At 39.7% G+C, this 23,386-nt stretch overlaps 1 protein-coding gene across 1 annotated transcript in view; it reads right to left on the minus strand.

Annotated features, from left to right (window-relative positions):
- Positions 1 to 23,386, minus strand: part of LOC309350999 (uncharacterized protein) — a 103,535-nt gene that overhangs the window by 55,511 nt on the left and 24,638 nt on the right. Inside the window, exons 3-4 of the mRNA XM_081878341.1 lie at positions 10,160 to 10,295; positions 6,441 to 6,565 (exon numbers count right to left, since the gene is read on the minus strand). Of these exons, the coding sequence (XP_081734467.1) occupies positions 10,166 to 10,295 (130 nt within the window). The 3' untranslated portion in view covers positions 6,441 to 6,565; positions 10,160 to 10,165. The remainder of the gene's footprint in view (positions 1 to 6,440; positions 6,566 to 10,159; positions 10,296 to 23,386) is intronic.

Raw genomic sequence — 23,386 nt, forward strand, 5'->3', positions numbered from 1 at the left:
AGATTCCAGTGCTTATATAAATCAGCTTTGCCTAATTATTTCCTGGGAACACAAGAAGGATCTTCATTTAATCCCCAGTGAGATTAACAGAGCCTGCCCATTGGCGATAGCAAGTTTTGATTGCCAGCAAAGGGCTTGGCTTTAAACATAGCCTATAAATTAATGAAACACTCCAATCCCTATAGCATTCCTTGGGCCATGGAGTTCCTGCTTCATTTTATAATTGGTGAAATATTCCGCTGTCCATACACAGACAAAAGCTTAGCAAGCAGAAATTTAAAAAAGTGACCACTGAAAATAGTATTTTCACTGAAAACATAAAATGAACACTGGAAACAAATTTTCCGTCAAAGTTTCTCCAGTACTGGTAGAAATTATAAATCAGTTCATTACAAAACTTATCTTGCAAACATGTGTGAGCTGCTCACAGCCTGCTTCAGAATGGATCTAATTTTGGAGAGTGGATGGAGGCAACTAAGTTGGAATGGACCCAATGAAACCAACAGACTTAAGTTAAGCCCACGGATTGCAACGGGTGAGCATGGCTTACTTGGATGCCATTCATAGCTCGTGGCCGCATGAGATAAAGCTTTGTCAGTGGCTGAAGCAATGCTGAGAAATGCATTGCCACTTGAAGCATAGGTTGTGGCCCTCTCTCTGGCTGCCTTTTGCCAGCTGGTAAATACATTTTTAATCCACATGTTAAGTATCCTATTGTTTTATTATAACGGTTGTGTTTTTATCTGGTGATCTTTGCCTTTGTTACAGCTTACTGAATTTTAACTGTTTTTATATGACAGTGTGATTTTAAATTGTTGCGAGCTGCCCCAAGTACTGCACCCGTGGGACTGAAATGCGTGCATAAATAAATCTGGGCCTGATTCAAATGAAGCCTAAATTAATTAATTAATTTAAATGTGGACTCTACCCAAACTAGGCCTGTCACCTTTCTTGGACCCTTTTGGAACTAGGCCCAAGCTTTTGAGAAGCCAAGACTTAATCTTAAAGGTTTCTAGGCAGCTTAAATGGCTGGAATTTGATTTTTGACAACACTCTCTCCTATTCTGAGATTGGGTACCATCGGTATTATCTTACAAGAGAAATGCTTAACTGTTGAATTATAGCCAATTTCTTTGGCACTATTTGCCACTTTCCCTATAATGCCCTGAATAAATACCCAAATGCTCTTTGAAGATAGCTTTGCATCATGAAGATACACATAACTGATGTATGTCAGAACTTCAGTAACACATGGTCCATATTCAAGTCTTCATGTGGCAACACAGAGATTTTAATGGATGAGAGTTAAGCACGTGTGTGAGTCTGACTGAACTGAATGGGGCTGCAAATGTTTGCCTCTGGCTGGGTAGTTCCACTTGTCGGTGTTGCTACTTGCAAACCTAGCATAGCTTCAACTTGTGATGTGGTCAGAAATAATAATACAATGTTCCATCTTCTTTCAGGCAAAACAACCGAGATGCTAATTAAGAGAAGCAGGATAGTACTAGTAGACTGGCTACCCTGACAGAACTCTCAGTAAAAAATAACAGAAGTGCCAGCATAGTTCTAAATCAAAACAGATGTGAAAATTAGGATATCAATGCCAATCAGGATGATTTTGGAGAGAATAGGGATTGCCACATAAATCTATTATTTCACATATCCCATGCTTATCTGGATGAAAAATGGAATCTTAATGACTGAATATAAAGAATTGTACAGGAGATGGTACAATATGGAGAGCGGAACAGTCAAATATTTTTAAAGGTGTGAAATATAATAAGGAGCAAATATAGCAGGAAGCCTACAAAATAAATATATCAAACAAATGTTTATTGCTTATTCAAAATCTCATTTACCTTTTCCTGTTCTTTGCAAACATGCTGCCAGCCCTCATTCTCCTAAATCTACCCTTCTATATAATCTCAATGTTTTCTGCTCTCTTGATCTACTTAGTCCCGTCTCCTTTGCTGTCCTCTAGGTCCTGGAATGTCCTCCCAGAATACTTCATTTTGACTTTGACTTGAAATCTTTTCTTGAAACCCACTTTTCCTGTGAAGGCTTTGGCTTAACTCCTTAGCCATCGTTGGGGATGGGTGAATGTGTAGGTTTTGGTTTCTCTCACTTCCTCATTTTAGCATCCTTAAGATTTTCATATCAGCTTGTGATTTATTTATGTTTTAAGTTCTCATGAAAATGCATGAGCATTTTAGTGCATGTCTCCTAAAATACAAATTTCTGCATGCAATTTTGCCCAGTACACACGTTTTTAAAGCAATTTTGCCAATGTAATGCATTTTGGTACGTTATTCTCATACATGGCTAGAGAACTATGCCTCAAAATTCAGAGAAGTGCAAATTTCGAAGAAAGGCTGCGATTTATGTTCACATATTATTTTGGAAAGTAAGAAGTAGGTAGGTTCACTTTTAAATGCAAACTGAATTAAATTTCTCCCCAATTCCTAGCCATCAGCCCCAGATGCAAATAAGCCTATAGCTGCATATGTTCATGTCTATCTTTTGCAGCTTTGGAAATATCAAAATGTGTTGCTTATGCTAGTGTTTAAAAAAAAAAATCACCGTCCTGATGCCTTCAGATGTTTTAGACTACAGCTCCATCTGATGAATGCTGCTATAGAATATATGCTGATGTTATAATCAGCCTACTGAAGACTCTTTAAAATCTCAGCAGGCATTTTAATAGAAGTATGATTTTACAGTTTCAACCAGTTTCTACCTTTCCTGTATTGTATCTATTGTTCACTGCTTAGAGACTATGGTAATCAAGTGGTGCACGATATATTTAAACAAATAAAATATAATAAAAGTCATTTCCCATAATTGCACAGCTTTTGAGAGATTAAAATCAAAGGCCCAAGTCCAGGGAAGGTTGTGCTTAAGTCACACCCAAATTGGAAAGTTGTTAGTTGCAGCTAATGGATATCTCATTGGTTTCAATGGGACTTCAGTTTGTGTGACAATTCAGTGCATGTTTAGTCAGATGGAAGTCTCACTTCATTTGATAGAGCTTATTCCTAGCTCAATGGACATAGGTGCAGAGCCAAATTTTATTTGTGTACGGTCCATTGTTTGTCTTGGATGAAAAGGGTGGGGAAGAGGCCAAGTACAGGAAGAAGAAACTGTTCGCAATGGTGCAAATTTGCCTCTGGAAGGAATTCCACAACCAGAACACCACCACTGAAAAGGCTACCCTGCAACATTTTGAAGGGCTTCTGTCACTAAACAGTAGCAACTTTGCTGCCATTATTACTCTGCTTGGCTAGAGGGAAGACAACACAGAGAGAAGCAGACAGAATATAAATTGTCCTGTGTGCCTGCTGTGCTTCTCTTGAATAAAAAGACAGGATCTCAAGAGGAACAGACTATCTCAAGAAAGCTGGGGGGGGGGCTGTACTGCGCTTTGCATTAAATGCACATCAGCATAGAAAGATCTTGTTTGTAGGGCTGGGAGGTTGGTCTCAATAAAGGTGCTACGGCTTTGCTCTCTCTGCAGAAATATTGACAGCTACAGTGCAATCAATATTCCAATCAGTGTAGCAAAGTGGTTATATCATGGCAGAAGCCAACCCATCAGCTAAGCTTGCAAAGTCCGCAATACGGAAAATAGAACTGGAGTCTAATTGAAATTAGGGTCAAAGTGATGGCAGCAGATCCAAGTGATTAAACACAATTCTGCCCCCAAGCACACAGAAAGAGTAGGGGTGGACCTAGAGAATCCTTTTTTAAAAAAAACAAAAGAGTTGAGGAGTTGAATTTTGCTACTGTTGTTATGTTACGTCAGGTTGAGCAGTAAAACAATAAAACAATAAACTAAAAACAAGGAGAGGACAATTAATTAAATGCAAAATAAGAGGATAAGAATTTGCTGATTAAATTTCTAAATGGAATACAAAATAGGGAGATGTGAGGAAGTCATGAAAGTAAGTTAATGAATGGTATGATATTTGAAACAATGATTTTTAATTTTTCTTTTTAAAATTTTTCTTTTTGCTTTTTGTGTTTGTGTGTTTTTCTGTTTTTGTAAACCCTTTTTGTAAAATTCAATAAATATTATTATAAAAAAAAACAACAACAAGGAGAGGTGATGAGGCAGCCAGTAAAACGTTAAAAATATAAAATTAGAATTAGGAAGTGGCTAAAAACTACTTGAAAGCTTAATGGAAGGTGGGAGCTCTGACTAGGCTGCTGTCTCAGCCGCCATCTTCTTTCCATTCCATGATGTGCTATGGATGTTTGTATGTGATGCCAATAAAAGGTTTGATGATGATTTTGCTACTGGATTTTACACAGCTGCAGGACGCAGCAAGACATCCTTTCTGCACACATACCTTTTCTGTGTTTAAATGCAGAGATAAGGAAAGCAAAAGTAAACAAATAATCATTTATATATATATTCACGTTCTTTTCAAAAAGTGAAAATTAGGGGGGGAAGCAGCCTGTTAATCTTCTGTCTGGTGACAATTGGGATAACTCCAAGAGAAAATTTGTAAGGGTTTCAAAAGGTTTGTTTGAGGAGATGTTAAGAATGTTACATTCTAGAATACTCTCCCTGGAATAATCATGAAAGCCTGGAAACTCACTGGGATCCAGACTGAGTGGAATACATTTATAATTCCCGCTCACCTCCTCCCAACGGGTGGGCGGAGTTTGCGACCCCATGCAGGACTTACCTGGCCTGGTGCCACCCACCTAGTAACAGGGTGTAATTGGCCCGCCCCTGCCTGGAAGGCCAATGGGCTGTGGGCAGGGGTGTGACCAGGGACAGGTACTGGGGCTGATCCTTTGGCCAATGCTCATTCTTCTTCCTTCATTCCAGACTGAGTGGAATACATTTATAGAAGATCTTTTTACACAAAAGTCTGCCCAACCATAAAACAGTACTGTGTTGAGACTCTCATGTGCCCGTTACAAGTTGATTTTCATCCACGTGCCAAAACACATGTCAAACAAGAAATTGTTTCAATATCTTTCATTATTTTTAGTGTTTTCACTGACTCAACTTATGACAGAAGCTTCAGGTGCCTTCTGACAGCAAGCTGAATTTTAGCAGGTTATCAGGAACCATGGGAATGACATATCTGGCACATATAGGTATGTGGCATAGGACGGGAAACTTGTACAATCCTCCACTAATTCAGATTGCAATTGTGTCAAAAAAGAAAAGAAAAAAGGGAGACATGTCATGGCCAACTCAGAGCTGTTGAATGGTAGCAGTAAGAAATACTAACACATCTTTAAAATGGCATTTTCCGGTAATATTGGCACAAAGCAAGGTGTAGGTCTGTAAAATTGGAGTCTCAGCACTGAAATATACATTATAGCTTACTGAGACAACATGAATGTTTGGTTTCCAGAGATGAACTTGCAGTCAATTTGCTCCTCCTCCTGGTCTTTGTTACTCCCATGCCACACTGAGCTAATGCAAAGTTTGGTTTGGTGTGTTGTCCCAACCTAGACTCATGATTAAGCTTTCTCCTTACTCACCACAAACAAACCTTCCAGGTCTAAGTGTGAACCAGGTCAGTAACTGAAATTACATTTAGCAATTTTAATGTCAAATACTGTCAAATCACTCATCATAGATAGCTATCATCCCAAGGGGACACTACAAAAAGAGCAGAGAGGGGTTAAGAAGTAATGATTCATGTTGATTTACAACATGAGATGCTAATAATCTCTGCAGCTACCCTCAAAACAAAGTGTATACCTCAGCTTAGGGGTCCTAGTACTAAGTACCACAAGTGTTTTTTTCTGTGGCAGTACTTACCATCCCCTCTTTCTTTGCTGCCTCTGGCAGCCATTTTGTGATAACACTCACAGCACTTTTATCAAGATATGAGTTTTGGCACTGCTTTTTTCTTCTTCTTTTTGCTACTAAAAACACTCCGTACCACTTGTATGTCCTTGTAATTAACCTTGTTCAGATTAAATGAACACATGGTAAGATGTTCAAGGTCATACCACGAGCCAACCCTGGACTTCCATACCTTCAAAACCCCATTTCCATAGAGACCTATGTGCATAATTATGAATCTGATCTGCATAGACACCCAGCACATAACCTGTACTAATATTTATTTTTTGCAGAGAATTGGTCTTATGTAGCCCCCCCCCCCCATGATCACCTTATACAGAGTGATCATTAAAATCAGCCGAATTATTAGTAACTGCAGCTCAAATGGCACTCCCTAAATCACTGGAAAAAAAACTTAGAAAATGCTGCTGAATAAACCTTTTACTGACATATTTGCATTTAAAAAACCAGCATGTTCGTCTCTTGAGAGCAATTTATCCTTAAGAGTGCACGCCTTTCCAATTCTTCATAATTTTTTCAGGGGGAAACACTTCAAAATTATAGCTTTAAAAAGAACATTATATCTTTTCAGCTTTTTGTAACTTAATCAAAACAAATTCCTTACCTGGCAGTAAAGTTGAGTGACATTGTGCGCACACATGATAGGAGATCTATAAAATTCTTTAAGACGTCTCCTACAATTTACACATGCATGACGGATATTCTTCCATTCACAACATTGCTGGAAAGCTAAAGAAAATAACAAAGCAAGGAAAATTACTAGGGAGGAAAATATAGAATATAGGACAGCCTAGCCAGAAAATATATTTTCCCTAGCAAATTAGAGTGCATTTTGTTATCAATAGGACTGTGTGTGTGTGTGTGTGTGTGTGTGTGTGTGTTAGAGAGAGAGAGAGAGAGAGAGAGAGAGAGAGAGAGAGAGAGAGAGAGATGGAGGGGGGCAGAGAAAGGCTGTAGTACTAAAATCTATTGGAAGACCAACAGACCAAGAGATGTGGAGGTCCTGCATACCTTAAAGCTTAGCATATCTACTGCGGTATAAATTTGGTGTTGTTCAGTCTACTTAATCAGATGCACAACACAGCGTACAAAAACTCACACCCCAAGAAATGTGTTTTTAGGCTTTATGGTGCCACTTTTTCCTGTTTGGAATCCACTATGACTAGGTACCATTTAGGAATTAACATTTCACAGGATAAATCTGCATAGAATTTTGTCAAAACTAAATAAAATTAAAAAATTCCTTCCAGTAGCACCTTAAAGACCAACTGAGTTAGTTCTAGGTATGAGCTTTCGTGTGCATGCACACTTCTTCAGATACACATGGCAGACCAACACGGCTACCTATCTGTAACTAGAATTTTGTCGAGAGTCATGTGGAGTTTCCCACATCCCACACAGTCTCATTCTTTGGCCTGTCCTGGAGCCCTAACCCACCCAACTAAAAAACAAATGGGTGAATGGGGAGAACAGAGGACCACAAGACGGGTGAGGTTTGCACATTGGCAAAAGCAATATAAATATAGGGTGTTCCCTTGTTTTATTTTACCTAGTTGCATTTCCAATTTGTGCCTCATTTTTAAGTGAAGAGTGAGCAAATAGGTCTAAAATAAAAGCAAGACCACCATGTCTGATTTGGACATAATAAGAAGCCACTTGCAGGAGCAATAAGGCAGCATGCACAAGCCTGTGGGTCTTTCCTGATCAATCACAATAAGCTAGAACGTTTGGCTTCTAGTTGCATGGAGAACAATGCAAGAACATGCAGGCAATATCACACTGCCATTCTGAACCCACAGGCTGCTTTTGTTTATTTCAGTTCAGTTCCATGCAGTTATATCACTATATCTCTATGCTCAGCACTTCATACAAAACAGAACCAAGTTTCTAAAGTGCACAGAGAATAAATCAGGGTTGCCATATGTCCATAGTTTTCTGAATATAGCCTGAATACTACATTTGGAAGCAGCGTCTGGGTGGAAATTGCTAAAAATGTCTGGGAAAATTTGGACGTATTGGAACTCAATGATTTTGGCAAAAGAATAAAATTATTTTTTCACTTTTTGAAATATGGCAACCCTGAGTGATCATTAAGTATCCCGATTTAAGTATCACCAAGAAGTTCCTGCTCTTCATTTATGAAAGATGCTCCAGTTCCCAGCTGATCTGGTTGGGAACTTGATCAGATAGATGTGTTCTTGGAGACGCGTAAGGGGCCAGAAAGTATAAGTTTCTCACTGTGGGAATTTTTTAAAATACAGTGGTACCTCCAGTTGTGGACGGGATACGTTCTGGAGGTCTGGAAGGATTCCAATGCTTTTGCAACCGGAAAGACTGCATGCGTGCGCGGCAAAAACCCGGAAATATACTCTTGGGGTTGCCACGTATGTATCCCAAAGTTTACATAACTGGAGGGATACATAAGCGGAGGTGCAACTATATGGGATTATTTATTGAAGGGAAATTTATTTCCTCAAAATTCTAATGCAACTATTCTGGCCCATCTCAACAATACTCCAGGCCATCACTATTTTGCAGGAGAGATTCAAGTGCACACCAGACCGTTAGGTTTGCACAATAAAAGTAGATTAAAGTGCTTTGTCAGCCTAGCGGAAGAGCTGCACTTTAAAAACAAACAAACAGATCTTTGAGAAGTTTTGGGGCAAATACACTAAAAAGTGTGGGAAGAATGAATGGTTAAGGGGAATATGTATATATTCCTCACAAGCAAATCAGGATGAAAGCTCATTGTCATATAACAAATCAGACGAAATGCTCAATAAAGACTGGGCATAGTCTGAACATCACACAGACTTTGTGCAAGCAAATCAGGGTGAAAGCTGTATAAATAGGTCAGTTGGAGGAGCCCTGATCGTCTTTCAAAAATGCAGTTGCAAACACACAATACAAGCTACAAATATAATAATGCTTGCAGTCTGCTAGACATGCTGCACAAATTAAACATTTTAGATAATTGATAGTTCAGTGCAAAGTTAATGGAATTTCATTCCTGGTCCTGCAAAATACCAAGTACTGGTTTGGGTTTCAGTGCTTATATGTACTAATGGTTTTCATCTTTCATATCACTGACAAAGAGTAAATTTTCCAGTAAAAGCATCAGAATGACTGGGTCAGAATCAAATAATGCTAATAAAACCAAATGGAAGAGACAGCTTTTTGGCAAATAAAAAACAAACGGCAAACAGCTGAAACAAGGCTTATGATGTTCGGTGTTTATCAAACATCTCTTCAAAATGTTACAAATTCCAACATTCCTTAAATTAGGTATAGGTATTTTATATCTCATAATGCAGTAGAGGAGACAGAGCCAAAGTGTTAATAAGCCCATTTCTATGTGGGTCTATGTGTATGGCACATTTCACTAAAATGTTTTGGAAATCTAAACATGGGAACTTACTGAATACTAGCAGACTTTATAGAACCTAGTCCAGCAAGCTGAGGAAACCCAACTCACCATTGCCAACCACCGTGCATGCCAGTTTTCCTTCTACCAACTTTCACACATTTTTCCATGCAGAAACATTTCCCTGCTCAGTGACCTGAGATCTTTTAGGTGAAGATGCAAAATACCAAGCCCTGTTGCTTCTAAGCAAAAAAAAGGCTATAGAATCTATCCAACTAATTACAGCTGGAGAATTGGAACAACCACCCAGTTATTAAAGAAATGTTTAGAAAACAATAAACTGGAGGGCCACAGATTTCTGGCAGAAGTCTTACACATGTTCTCTTCAATGGGACTTAAAGGTAAAGGTAAAGGGACCCCTGACCATTAGGTCCAGTCGTGACCGACTCTGGGGTTGCGGCGCTCATCTCGCTTTATTGGCCGAGGGAGCTGGCGTACAGCTTCCAGGTCATGTGGCCAGCATGACTAAGCCGCTTCTGGCGAACCAGAGCAGAACACGGAAACGCCATTTACCTTCCCGCTGGAGCGGTACCTATTTATCTACTTGCACTTTGACGTGCTTTCAAACTGCTAGGTTGGCAGGAGCAGGGACCAAGCAACGGGAGCTCACCCCGTCGTGGGGATTCGAACTGCCGACCTTCTGATCGGCAAGTCCTAGGCTCTGTAGTTTAACCCACAGTGCCACCCACGTCCCTATTCAATGGGACTTACACCTTAGTAAACATGTGAAGAGCTGGGCTTGTGGGTTGGTATACTAAAGAGATTTTCACAGTGACATTTATTTCATATAATCTTTTGTATCAAGGGTAACGGTCATTGTATTTCTGCCTCCAACTTCACTTGTCAAACATTAATGAAAAATCAATAATGAGTTATGTTTCCAATGTTTTCTGACACACCTGTGTTCAATCCTGAAGAAAGCAGCCCCGTTCTGTGGGGCTGACTGGAATATACGAGCAGATTTCCTGCAGCCATTTTGCTCTAAGTGGATTCAACTCAGAAGGATCGATGAGCCGTTCAATAAACCTGTAGTTTCTGCAGAGCGAAAAGACAAGGTGTGTGTGAGAGAGATTATTTTGGATAACTTTCTTTCTTTGCAAATGTGGGGGGGGGGGAATGAAAGGACAAAGACTATTTTCCACTACAAATATGACATTGTAGTTTGAAAAGGAACTAGTGACATGTGAGGCCACCCCTGACAAAGCTTACTCCAGAAACTATTTTGATTTTTCAACATTCCTGTTGAATACTTGGGGGAAAGGGGGGCTTTCTGAGTAGTCAGTAGGAATGTTTGGAAAGCTCAAATGGAGGAAGTGCAGTTCCCTGCAAGTCCCCCAGCCATGCACCATTCCTAAGCCAACAACAAAACAGAACCTCTTTGCAGAAATAAACAGAAGAAGGCAACAGGTGGCAGACAGGAGAATGGGCTCGACACAGTTTCTCATTAGCTGAAAAAAAACTATGAGTCCAAAGATCCCAAAGAAATGAGTCACATCATTTTCAACTAAGTTTTACAAGTAAAGATGAGAGAGAAATTCTGTTCACATTTTAAGGCAAACAAAATTCACACTTTCCGAAACAATACATCAGCTGACACACAACCCATACATTTGGAAATTGCCCTTCTCCAGATTTTGCAATGCATTCTCCAGTCAAGCAACGTGTACAAAGACACACATGATTGTGCATAAAAATGTATTATATTACAGGAAAGTGCTTTGCAAAAAATGTGTATATTGGGGAAAATGCATTCAAAATTGTACTGCATACAAAAAATAAAAATTGCAGACTAATGTGGAAATGTGTATAAGTGAATTTAAGATTGGAAAAATGAGAGCCCAAGAGAAACTAAAATTAACAGATTTCCCCATCCCTACTTGCAAGTCCTCTCTGATGTGTGTGAGGGGTCTCCCCTGCCACCAGGTTACCTCCTCCTCAGGCTCTAGTTTCCTCCTTCTTTTGCATGAGGAAGTCTAGAGGGCTGATAGAGATCCTGGATAGTAGTGGGAGCAGAGTGTGAACCCCATGTCACGTCAGGCCCAGTTCAATGAAAGCAGGACCCAATTCAAAATAAGGCCAGACTGTCTGAGCAGGTGTAGTACTCATTTGACAGAGAACACATTAAATGCACTTTGTTTGAACAGAACAGTTAATCTGTGGCAAAGCATGAGTTAAGGTATGAAAGCTAAATCCAGAAGAACACCCATTCTGCCAAACATAATTATGTTCATATTAAAGTGTTGACTTGATATTCCCTTGATTAATTTTCATCACACTGTGTATTTGTTTTCTTTCAAGCTTATTCTAAATTAAGCCATTCTCCATGTCATTGTCAGTTCAGGTCTTGAATGCTTCTGCTAATAAAAGCTGCAAAAAGCCTTTTGACTTAATCAAACATGTCACATTATAGAATGATAGAGAAGAATTTGCATCTGTATCTGTGGCTAACAGTATGACCCTGTACACAGTTACCCAGATGCAACTCTCATTTCATTCAATAGTGCTTGCTACCAAGTATTTGCTTATAGGATTGGAATTCTAGTTGCCAATATATCACAATTAAATGTCATAGACACACTACAGAAAGTGGGAGAAAGCCTTTTTAAAGTGACTTTCTAATCAATGTAAGTATCATTGATTTAGAAACCAGGCCACTGCAGCAAAATAAGAATTACCCCCAGTCAACCAGGGTGTTGGGTAGGACTTGGGTATGTATTTAACAATATTTATATACTACTTGATTATAGTAAAAACTGTAAGCAGTTTACAATAAACATTAAAATTGTCAATAAAAACAGTGAAAACATTTAACCATAATTAAAACCAACATGAAGAAGAAGAAGAAGAAGAGTTTGGATTTGATACCCCGCCTTTCACTCCCTTTAAGGAGTCTCAAAGCGGCTAACATTCTCCTTTCCCTTCCTCCCCCACAACAAATACTCTGTGAGGTGAGTGGGGCTGAGAGACTTCAGAGAAGTGTGACTGGCCCAAGGTCACCCAGCAGCTGCATGTGGAGGAGCGGAGACGCGAACCCGGTTCCCCAGATTACAAGACTACCGCTCTTAACCACTACACCACACTGGCTCTTGAATGCACACATGTCTTGAATGCCTAAACAAACATATTTTAAGTAGGTGCCAAAAAGAGTGCAGTGAAGGTGTCTGACTGATGGCAATAGGCAGGGAGTTTCAGCATGTAGGTTTAATTTCTTACAACTGTGGAATAAATACTACAAAGCAACTGCAACAGCATCAGTTCCACAAATCGAAGCAGTTGAGTGGACACATAAAGGGTCAAGTGACCACCTTGCAAAGGCTATCAATCACTAACATAAGGTGGATTACTAAATTTTGTGGAATGGTTTTCAAGAGGATTTAATTCCGCTCATTGTGATTTGGAACTTGGTAATTACTGCTGTAATTTGCCCTGAAGAAGTAGGCACCTGGGAAGAAGTTTTGACTCTTTTTGCCATGCTACACAGGTCGAAAACATGGGTGGCAAGGACAGCGAGCATTGCCTGTAATGAAAACCTTTGCTTTTGTTACCCGCTATCTGGGTCTGAAAGCTTCCCAGTCAAGTTAAGGGGTTGCACATTTCCCTCCCCCAACACCACACAATGCATTGGAGTGTCACTAGGCTTGTCAACCAATCCATAAAGCCTTTTAATAAACCTCTAAGATGGTGGTGGTGGGAATTTCCTTAGGTTTATGCAAGCCCTAACTGGGATCCAGGACTTGGGCTAAGAGTATATTTAAAGTTTTAAAAAGTACCCTTTGCGCGCATACAAAAGTGAGACTTTCATTCTGAGCTGTAGAAGAACTTTTGAGGGAAATAACACATCTGATTTCTACAGCATCCGATTATGAGCTTCAGTGATGCCACTGGTTTTAACAGTACATCCAGATGATCATTTTAAGGAGCCATTAGATGTATCTCATCTGTCCCTTGCACTCACTGACACATCCATCCAGAGCTTGTCCCCCAGTCTGGTCCTGCTTGTCAACATAGTGTGAGAAAGGGACGGCACAAGTCATGCAGTTCATAGAGACAAAGTAGAACCTGAATGGTGCAAAACATAGTGGGGGTTTGGGAGGGCACCCATGAAGCTCTCCTGTTGGGCTCAAGGACAGAACATGAAAGATAGCATGAGGGCAAGATTAGACACACAAAGAGAATTTCCTTGCATCTTCCAGGCCTCGCTCCAGGGGGAGTCATGTGACCCATAGAAGATCATGCAATGGCACGAGATCACAGCACCCAAAATGGCTACCGCACTCTTGTATGGAAAAAATGGGTTGTCCCAGTTTTCCTGGGACAGTTGAGGGGTATGTGACAGAGTATTCCATCATTAGTTGAGACTGATAGTTGAGATTCCTGAATTGCAGGAGGTTGGTCTAGATAACCCATGGAATCACTTCCAACTCAATGATTTGGAATGGTCTCCTTCGGGTGGTTGTGGACTCTCCTTCATTGAAAGTTTTTAATTTCTATTTTGTATTAGCAAATATATAAACCACCCAGGGGATGGGTGGTATAGAAAAGTAACAAAAAATTAAGCATTCAGGATCTGGATTCTGCTTAGGACTCCTTCTGAAATGTATAAACAGAGCCTGTCTGAAGCTGTTGTTTGTTAACTATACCACAAGGGAAGTGTAAATGGTTCTGTAAGCAGAGCTGAAAAATCACAGCAATATTTTTAGATATCACATAAGTGCTTTATAAACACATTGATGTGGAGCCAATCTTCTTAGCAAACATACTGACCAGACAGAAAGAACTAGACAATGATTAGGTGCTAGGTGGGTGGACATTTGCTTGTTGAATCAGGAGCATTTATGTGATTTTTGAAAACATTACAGTACACAAATTACCCAAATAAACCAGCGTAGGTTGAGCAGTAATTTTTTGGATTCTCTACACTGCAAACTCAGAAGTGGTATAAATCATAGTGTTTCCCAGTTGGAATCTAAAATGCTTAGCTCTTTAAGGACACTAAGAGGCATATATAGGAATAAGGCCCACTGAGCACAGTGGAGCTTCAAGAGCAAGAATGATCTGTAGAACATTCCCAGCACCTTCACACAACACTAGTTCCTATACTTTTCTTTAATAACCTGGAGGACTACATTTATAAGCCTGAAAACAGGCTTATATCCACAATGGAGATGTGGCTTTATTTTATAATAACAGCTGATTTTAAAAGCCAGTAAGCATTCTGGTTCTTCCAATATTAGTCATCTTAGACTAGGCTCCTCTTTTAGTCAGGCTTACATTCAATGTGACAGATGTTAATTGTTATACTGTACTGGTGTTTCCATGTGTGTCTTTAAGTTATTATGATGTTCACCACCTTGGTGACTTCTGTTTTAAAAGTGATATACAAATAATTTGGATAAATAAGTGATAAGTTGTTATCCTGAAGGATCTCAAAAACTTGCAAATCCCCATCTCTTTAAGAGCTGCAAAGCTGGGGAGGAAACAGACATATTAAAGCTACCGTTATGCATTTCAACTTTCCACTACAGTTACAATCCCCCAAGCCAAAGAAATCCCCTTTTGTCTTGACTAGCTATATGCCATGCAGAAAGAGGATTTACATAGTTCCTTCTATCACAACAGTCAGTGCTGGATTAAACCCTGTGGAAGTCCCGGGGCAGTTGAAATACTGAGGCTCGTATGCATGCTTGAGTGGGATAACATTGAACTAAGAAAGCTTGATTATAATTTTCTTTCAAGATCATCAATATTATTTTGATCTGTTGTTGCGGTGCCCCTAAAAAGCATGGGGCCCATAGACCGGTGCCTACTCTGCCTATTTGGTAATTCAGCACTGAAAACAGTCTTGAAAATGGCAAACAAATTTGCATGTTCATATTCCCCGTCTCCCAGCAGCAATAAAAGGTGCAAAAGCCTCTTTCAAGGCCAGGCTTTGGCAGTGTTGCTTCTGATTGGGAACTCAATTTCAAAAGTCCAAAACAGCATACAAAGACAATCATTAGGCATGTACAGCATTTAATGAAATGCCTGGCTGCAGATGGGGAAGGCAAACTCTAGCCTACTGTGTTTGGCTGGGAGATGAGCACAATGCCACCTGCAGCCACTCTTACAACTATTATGCACTTGACACTCTTTGATTCCAAGAAGAGGCATAGGCCACCTAGCTTCAATGAGTAGCTAAGCTACCTCCCATTGGTTAGCAAGCTTGGAGGGTCTAATGATAGGAGGGCCTCCTGATCCTGTCTGCAGCCAGACAGGTGTTCCATCAATTGTTTGGCCAAAGCCTATGTTAATCATGGCAAAAGGATGTGATCACTCCCAGCATTCTATTGACACTGATTGAGGATCATCTGTTTGGTGGGAAGCTGATTATTCTAGGCTTCGCTTCTGTGGATAAATGAAGCTACAGGTTACTGTGGAACAGGGAGCTATGACAAGGGGGTAACCTTGTAAGAAATTTTTGAGTTGTTTTACACTTTGGTAATGTGATGGTAATGAAAATGGTAATGAAAATCTTCCAAACATTTTATTTACCTTCCATACAATGAAATTTATTTGGGGATCATTGTATAAATCTTGGAAGCAGAAAGGGATAGGATGTTCCTTTTTAGACTGTTTTCAAAATGAATATTATTATTATTATTATTTGTACCCTGCCCATCTGGCTGGGTTTCCCCAACCACTCTGGGCGGCTATTACTATTTCATTTTGCTTAGTTGTCAACTATTTTATTTTTAACATGTGGAATTTATATTTTGTAGTTAATTTTCATTTGTAATACTTAATCTGATCTTTACGGAAGATTTTATTTAGTTCTATATGTTCTAAAACGTGGAATTTTCATTCTATTCTAGTTGTTTTACTGTTGGGATTCACTGTTTAGTTGTTAGTTGTGATGTTTTTTTTAGTTTTTCTCTATTTGATTTTTATTTGTAATGTTTTAAGGTAAGTTGTAAATTTGAATAATATTTTTTATTAAAGATTTTAATGAAATACATTTAATATATTTTTTCTCTTAAATATAAGTAGCATATAAATTGTTGGATAAATTAATAAGCAATACAGTGGTAGCTCGGGTTAAGAACTTGATTCGTTCTGGAAGTCCGTTCTTAACCTGAGGTACCTCCCGCTGCCACCACGCCGCTGCTGTGCAATTTCTGTTCTCATCCTGAAGCAAAGTTCTTAACCCGAGGTACTATTTCTGGGTTAGCGGAGTCTGTAAGCTGAAGCGTCTGTAAGCTGAAGCGTCTGTAACCTGAAGTGTCTGTAACCCGAGGTACCACTGTACTATAAAACTGATACGACAAAGCTATTTCATTCAACCAGCTACTGAGAAGTAAACAATAATGTAGAAATCAAAACCCCATTTTCAACACAAATTAATTCACAGAATACCTTGGACAATATACTTTAAACAGAGCAGATGGGTAGAATATTAGATTCACTTAAAATGAATATACAATATACAGTGTTACATTTTTACAGATAATTAATCCACCAAAGGTTGTTATAATAAGGTAATGTTATATTATTCACTGCATTTTAGAAAGAGCTTACATGTTTCTCAAGGTCATAAAGCCCCAAGATTTATACTGGGAGGCTCTTACTCTTTACCGCACGAGCAGTATGTTTCAAACACTAAGTGGCATTGTTACTTACTCAGAGGACTATCAGACACAGCAGGGAAGACTGGGAAGAGGTTAGGGAGTCATATAAGATGGGGGGATTGGCTAGGGAAGGATCAGATGACTGACTAGGCAGGGCAAAAGTGATTTGGGAATTTCAAAACAAGCAACTCTTGAAAAAGGACTTAATCCAGGAAAAAGATAGCATTTAGACAAAGCATGTTTTCCTTCATGGAGAGCACGTGTTGCGGTGGGGGCTAGTGAGACACCCCACTGTTGCTGGGCGGGAAAAATTGAGTTGGCCACTGCTGTGATTGGGCTCTCCTTGTCGTGGGGGAGATTTTGATGTTTCCATTTCGTGATTGACAGCTTGAAATGTTAAAACACCTGTGCGCAGCATTGAGCTTCCGCTTTTCGCTGCGCTCATCGGATTGCCCGCCCACCCTCCCTTCATTTAGGGTTGTTTGTGTTGACCTTGCTATGCCTGTCATGGGGTCATCTGCTCTTGGGGCAGGGGCCCGGTAGGAATTTTGTCCATTTGGCTGATTGGCTGGTACCATTTGGTTTTTGCCTACTGCGTAGCAAATCATCACAACTTGTAAGGTTGCGGTTAGGCATTGTTTTTATGAATTGGTTGGTGGAGGGGCATGGATTGGCTGTGCCTGCCCCTCTAATGCTGCTGCTGCAAGGGTATTCCGTTAAAGGAATCCAGGGGCTCGCCATGCTTTTGTCTGAACCCCTGACAAAGGGCTAGGGCCACGCAAGAGCCCCTGGGAGCATTTGGGCAGAGGTGAGGGAAGGTCCCCTTCTCCATCGCTCTCCCCAAAATGTTTTCCCTTCCTGACTTTCGCGGTCGTGTGAATGTCAGTCTGTCCCCAGCGGGGTCAGATAGTCGCAACCAGTGCCTAAGCAAACACTCACATTTTTGTATTTTAATAAAGTTGTGGCCAAAATTATGCCAAAAACCTTAAACAAAAATTAAGTGTGAATTGTGTTTTTATTTGGGGTGGCTTGGGGACCTCAACATGCAAATACGAAAGCAATCTCATTACTTTTTAACCATATCTCTATCTTGACTCTTCGTTCTAGGTGTGGGACAGAATTACCAAGTGGAGGAATCAGGCACACAGAGATATTTAAAGCAGATTCTGTGGGCTGTTAGTTTTGTGTTTATTGGCCCTAAAATAGTTGTGCTGACTGTATCATGTGTGTGTGTGTGTGTGTGTGTGTGTGTGTCAGCCACAGTGATTATGTTGTTTGAACAGAATAAAAGGCAGCATGTGGCATGGTACTATCTTGCCAAACAGAAAGCATATGAATAGAAGTTTCCTATTGTGGTGGTTTCAGTTGTGTACTGTCATATCCAAATTTTCTGGATGATTTTTGGTAGCACATTGTAAATTACTGGAAATGTGTACGCTAGGTGTGTTTGGCTGGGTGACAAATAGATTTGAGAAGCCTCTATTAAGTCCTGTGCCAAGCAAATGTTAGACACTGAATGGATCCCAAAGTATATGGCAAATACATCATAATTCCCTCAACATTTTTGATATAATTGTGATACTATATATTCATCATATGCAATGCAGTGTATAAGAGATGAACTTACACCAAGGTGACTCAAGTTCAAATCCTTGCTCGACCATTAAGTTCATTGGCTTGCTTTGCGCTATTCTCAGTTTTTCATCTACTTGTGATGTTGGTGCTAAGATAAAATTAGGAAACCTTCATCTCCTTTGGTTCATTATTGAAGGAAGGGTGGGAAATGGAAACTGAATGAATTACTTTGTCATGCATGGTTCAAATTCCAATAGTGTTTCTGGGAAAACAAAACACACAGATGAGTTTCCACATATTTGTTTCTTGATTTAACCACAATGCTATTTGTTCAATCACACTTTTTTTTAAAGAACACTTTTCTGTGCAGAAAACACTGCATGTCTAAAAGTGCTTCTGGTTTATAAGTTCAGAGATTCCCCAGGTCCTCAAGGGACTATCACGGAGCCAAAGATTTTGCATTTTGATCTTAGATTCTGCTAGCAGATGTTTAAAAATGCATGTAACTAGACAGCTCCCTTTTGGCTGCACATCTGAGAAATCTTGAAAACCTAATTTATTCTTTCAAAGGTCAGCTGTAACAGACACCCAAAATTGGTTTCAAATCCTCCTGGGAAAACTGTAGAATAAAAAGTCCTTCTGTGTTTGAGTAATTTTACCCATTTTGAGCATGCATTCATTTCTTCCTCAGACAGATAATATATCTTGACAAGCTTATGTCCTATATGTGCTTCTGGACTCATATATATTAAAAACATATCAAACAAATGTACACAGTGTAGATAGTGTGACAGAATAGAGTTTTGGTTTACCAGCAGCCATGCTAAACATTTTAAGGTCATGGATCCCAAGCAGTCATCTTAAACTGGGTAAAGCTGTTCACAATATTAGTTGTGCAACAGAAACATTTTTACTAGTCAATAATACTCAATAATACAAAAAATCAAGGCATGCTGTTTCCAACTTGCATGCCTACTTGGTATTATCTGGGAGAAAGAATTACTTGCCTAATACTTAACTGAAAATTTAACATAAATTCATTACTCTGTACATTTTTAAAATGCAAAATACAGGTTCTGAGATTTCCACATGTAAATTCAAAACACTGAATTTCCCTGCATCTGCTGGGACACCAAAATTGTAGGCCTTGGAGGGAAATAAAAGATAACCCTGGGCAAAACTGCATTCTATTTAAAAAAAGAAAAAGAAATCTTGGTCTAAGTTTTGGATTGTGGCAAGCTGTGCATTTTTTAGGACTCACCTTATTTTCTGATTTTAAGTTATTTAAAACTGTTTTTAATGTAATTTAAATTGTTATACCTTGCTCTGGGACCTTAGAGCGAAAGGCAAGTAATAAATTAAGTTAATCATAATTATTAATCACAATTATATAACACCCTCCCTGGAGAGGTACCTTCTTTGGCACCTTTTCATTTCCCCAGCTTTTTAGATCCACACACTTTTAAGCCACTAGATTTTAGATCTCCTGTTATATTGTACAAATACTATGCGAAAATTTTGTACATATTACTTAGCTGAAGACATGCACTGAAAAATTAAGAGAAGGGAGGCTTTTGAAGGATGGCTGCATTTTGATGTGCGTATTATTTCAGGAAGAACAAATTAGGTAGATTTGCCTTTAAATGCAGATTGAATCAAATTCCTCATCTATCTCTACTTGATGCGCTGCTCATATGATGTGTGTAGATGCAACCTATCAAAGCAACTTAAAATGTCCCAGACCAAATTGAAACTTAAGTCCCTAACATAATGAGCTTAAAATAAAATTTAAAAAGCTTGAGCACAAGCCCACTCTGCCCTCTTGCTGTTTCCAGCAACTGGTCCTCAGAAATGTTACTGCCTCCAAGTGTGAATGAGAGAAAAACCATCATGGTTAGTAGCTGTATCCTCCATGACTAAGGTTCAGCGGCAATGAGTTCTGTTACAATAACAAGTGCAATAATAATAATAATAATTATAATTATAATTATTATTATTATTTATTTGTACCCCGCCCATCTGGCTGGGTTTCCCCAGCCACTCTGGGCGGCTTCCATAAAAACCAAAAATACACTAAAATATCACAGATTAAAAACTTCCCTGAACAGGGCTGCCTTAAGATGTCTTCTGAATGTCAGGTAGTTATTTATCGCTTTGACATCTGATGGGAGGGCATTCCACAGGGCAGGCGCCACTACCGAGAAGGCCCTCTGTCTGGTTCCCTGTAGCTTTGCTTCTCGCAATGAGGGAACCGCCAGAAGGCCCTCGGCGCTGGACCTCAGCGTCCAGGCAGAACGATGGGGGTGGAGATGGTTATAGGTAAAGGTAAAGGGACCCCGACCATCAGGTCCAGTCGTGACCGACTCTGGGGTTACGGCGCTCATCTCGCTTTATTGGCCAAGGGAGCTGGCGTACAGCTTCCGGGTCATGTGGCCAGCATGACTAAGCCGCTTCTGGAGAATGAGAATACTGCACGGAAACACCATTTACCTTCCCGCTGAAGCGGTACCTATTTATCTACTTGCACTTTGACGTGCTTTTGAACTGCTAGATTGGCAGGAGCAGGGACCGAGCAACGGGAGTTCACTCCGTCATGGGGATTTGAACCGCCGACCTTCTGATCGGCAAGTCCTAGGCTCTGTGGTTTAACCCACAGCGCCACCCGCGTCCCTTGCAATGGTTATATGTGTCCTTTAATTAATTAACCTTTAGTAACTAGACGTTAGTAACTAGGGACGCGGGTGGTGCTGTGGGTAAAACCTCAGCGCCTAGGACTTGCCGATCGCGTGGTCGGCGGTTCGAATCCCCGCGGCGGGGTGAGCTCCCGTCGTTCGGTCCCAGCTCCTGCCCACCTAGCAGAATTCAAAGTGATGGTTATGACCTCTAAAGCCATATACAGCTTGGGTCCAAGCTATCTGAGGGGTTGTATTTTCCAATATGAGCCACTCCACCTTTTGATATATTTCAAGCAGGCTTTTCTCTTGGTCCTGCCATGTGCATTGGGCCACAATAGAGGGCCTTCTTGGAAGATGTGCCCAGATTGTGGAACATGTTTCCATGGGAGGCTAGACTGGTCCCCTCTCTGTTTTCCCTCCAGCAGCAGGCAAAAACTCTTTTGTTTAGATAGGCCTTTGGCCACTAACTAGCTGTAGTGGTGGGGACTTTTAACGGTAGATTTTGTATATTTTCTTCTCCACTTAAATGGTATTAAGTTGTTTCGATTCAGTGATGCTTTTAATATGGTAACTGTTTAAATATTTATAACTGGTGGTTTTTTAGTTGTATCTTTTTAATTCATGAGCCACCTTGGGTCCTTGCTCTGGGAGAAAGGTGAGATATTAATGAACTGATATAGGTAAGGGGCACAATAGGTGAAAGGCAGGTGAGCCCCCCATAAATTTAAAATTTAAAATAGGAGAAGGGAAGCGCCCAACTGATGATCACTTGAGCACATTAGATGTGTGCTTTATGTGAAGATCCCATAGGAAAAGCAATACTGTTTCAGTATATGGTAAGGAAGTTGCAAGACAGAAGCACACACATATATACACATAGGCTTTGTGGTGGGGGGTTTGGGGAAATTTTGTTTGTTTTTGCATCACACCATTGTTTGCTCATTTAGATGAAATGGCAAACTATGGTGTGCAACAAATGAAGACCAGTGGGAGATAATCAGCATTATCAAGTGAGGAGAAAAGGGGAGAGGGGAAGAGGGAGAGCTCAGCCATCAATAGCTTCATCAGCTGGTTGTTCACAATTAAATGTTATGTAATTAATACCAATTTAACTTTCATGTCCCGTGAACAATATTTTTCAGGATGCCTCCCTTTCCCAGACCTTTCGCTTAATCTGTCAGAGGGAAATTGCATGATGGCGATTTAAAATGAGAAGTCAGTGGCTTTTGGAGGAATGCAAGTAAATCATTTTTGTTGGTCTAATGTACCAAATTAAAAAACAACAACCAGAAGATAAACTCATATGAACACTTATTTTAGAATAAGTCTCATGAATACAGTCAGACTTACTTTTGAGTAAACGTGCAGAGTTGGGGTTTACGCTATACAGTATAAACTTTTTAAAAAATGTGACCCTAACTATGTCTACTCTGAAGTTAATCCTTTGAGTTAATAAGACTTGCTCCCAGGTAACTTAAATTAAGAGGTCTGAAGGTGCAGCCCATATTCTGAAATATAAAAGCCCAGTTGGTTCCTTAGCTTGAAAAATAATGGACGCTAACTATAAAACTTCCTGAGTAACCTCCTCAGTTTATTGTTCTAATGAAATTATAAATCTTATGGGTTTATTCAAAGTATTGATATCCTGATTGAATAAAAATGCATTCATAGAATAAAGAAAATTAAAGAAAGTATATGCCACTATTAATCTCCACTGGTTAATGAAAATGTGGGCACATTACCCAAAAACCAGAAAACCCAAACTAATTGTCTGTGATGTTTGGCTATTTGTGTACCACCTTAATTTCCAAGGACAAAACTTTTGAAAGAGCTGTTCACCTGCGAAAACACTGAATGAGGCCTCTTCTTAGATGAAGAAACAAACCTGTACTGCAGATTAAAATCAAATAATTATACCACATTCTAAATCATTTGAAATTGTCATTAAAGTCCCATTTTCATATAGTAATGAAATACATTTTTAAACAATGATTGACTGAGCACTGCTTATTGTTAATTTGGTTATAACAACAAGCTCACCGCTTCAAAGCAAACAATTATAATTACTGTTTTCTGCAGTTATGTTAGTTATTTAGAGTGAAATTCAATTGTGTCCAGCCATCAGTAAAATGAACTTCTGCTTGCACAACTTCACTTCCTCTTCTCCCAACCAGAAGTCCCCACCATACCCAAAATCTGCTCAAGACGGTTGGGGGGGCAGGGTCCAGAGCATATTGGCAGAGGGTTGCTAGGGCTGTGGAGAGGAGGAGAG

This window comes from Podarcis erhardii (genome assembly GCF_964252035.2).
Source record: "Podarcis erhardii genome assembly, chromosome: 10".
Classification (NCBI taxonomy): domain Eukaryota; kingdom Metazoa; phylum Chordata; class Lepidosauria; order Squamata; family Lacertidae; genus Podarcis; species Podarcis erhardii.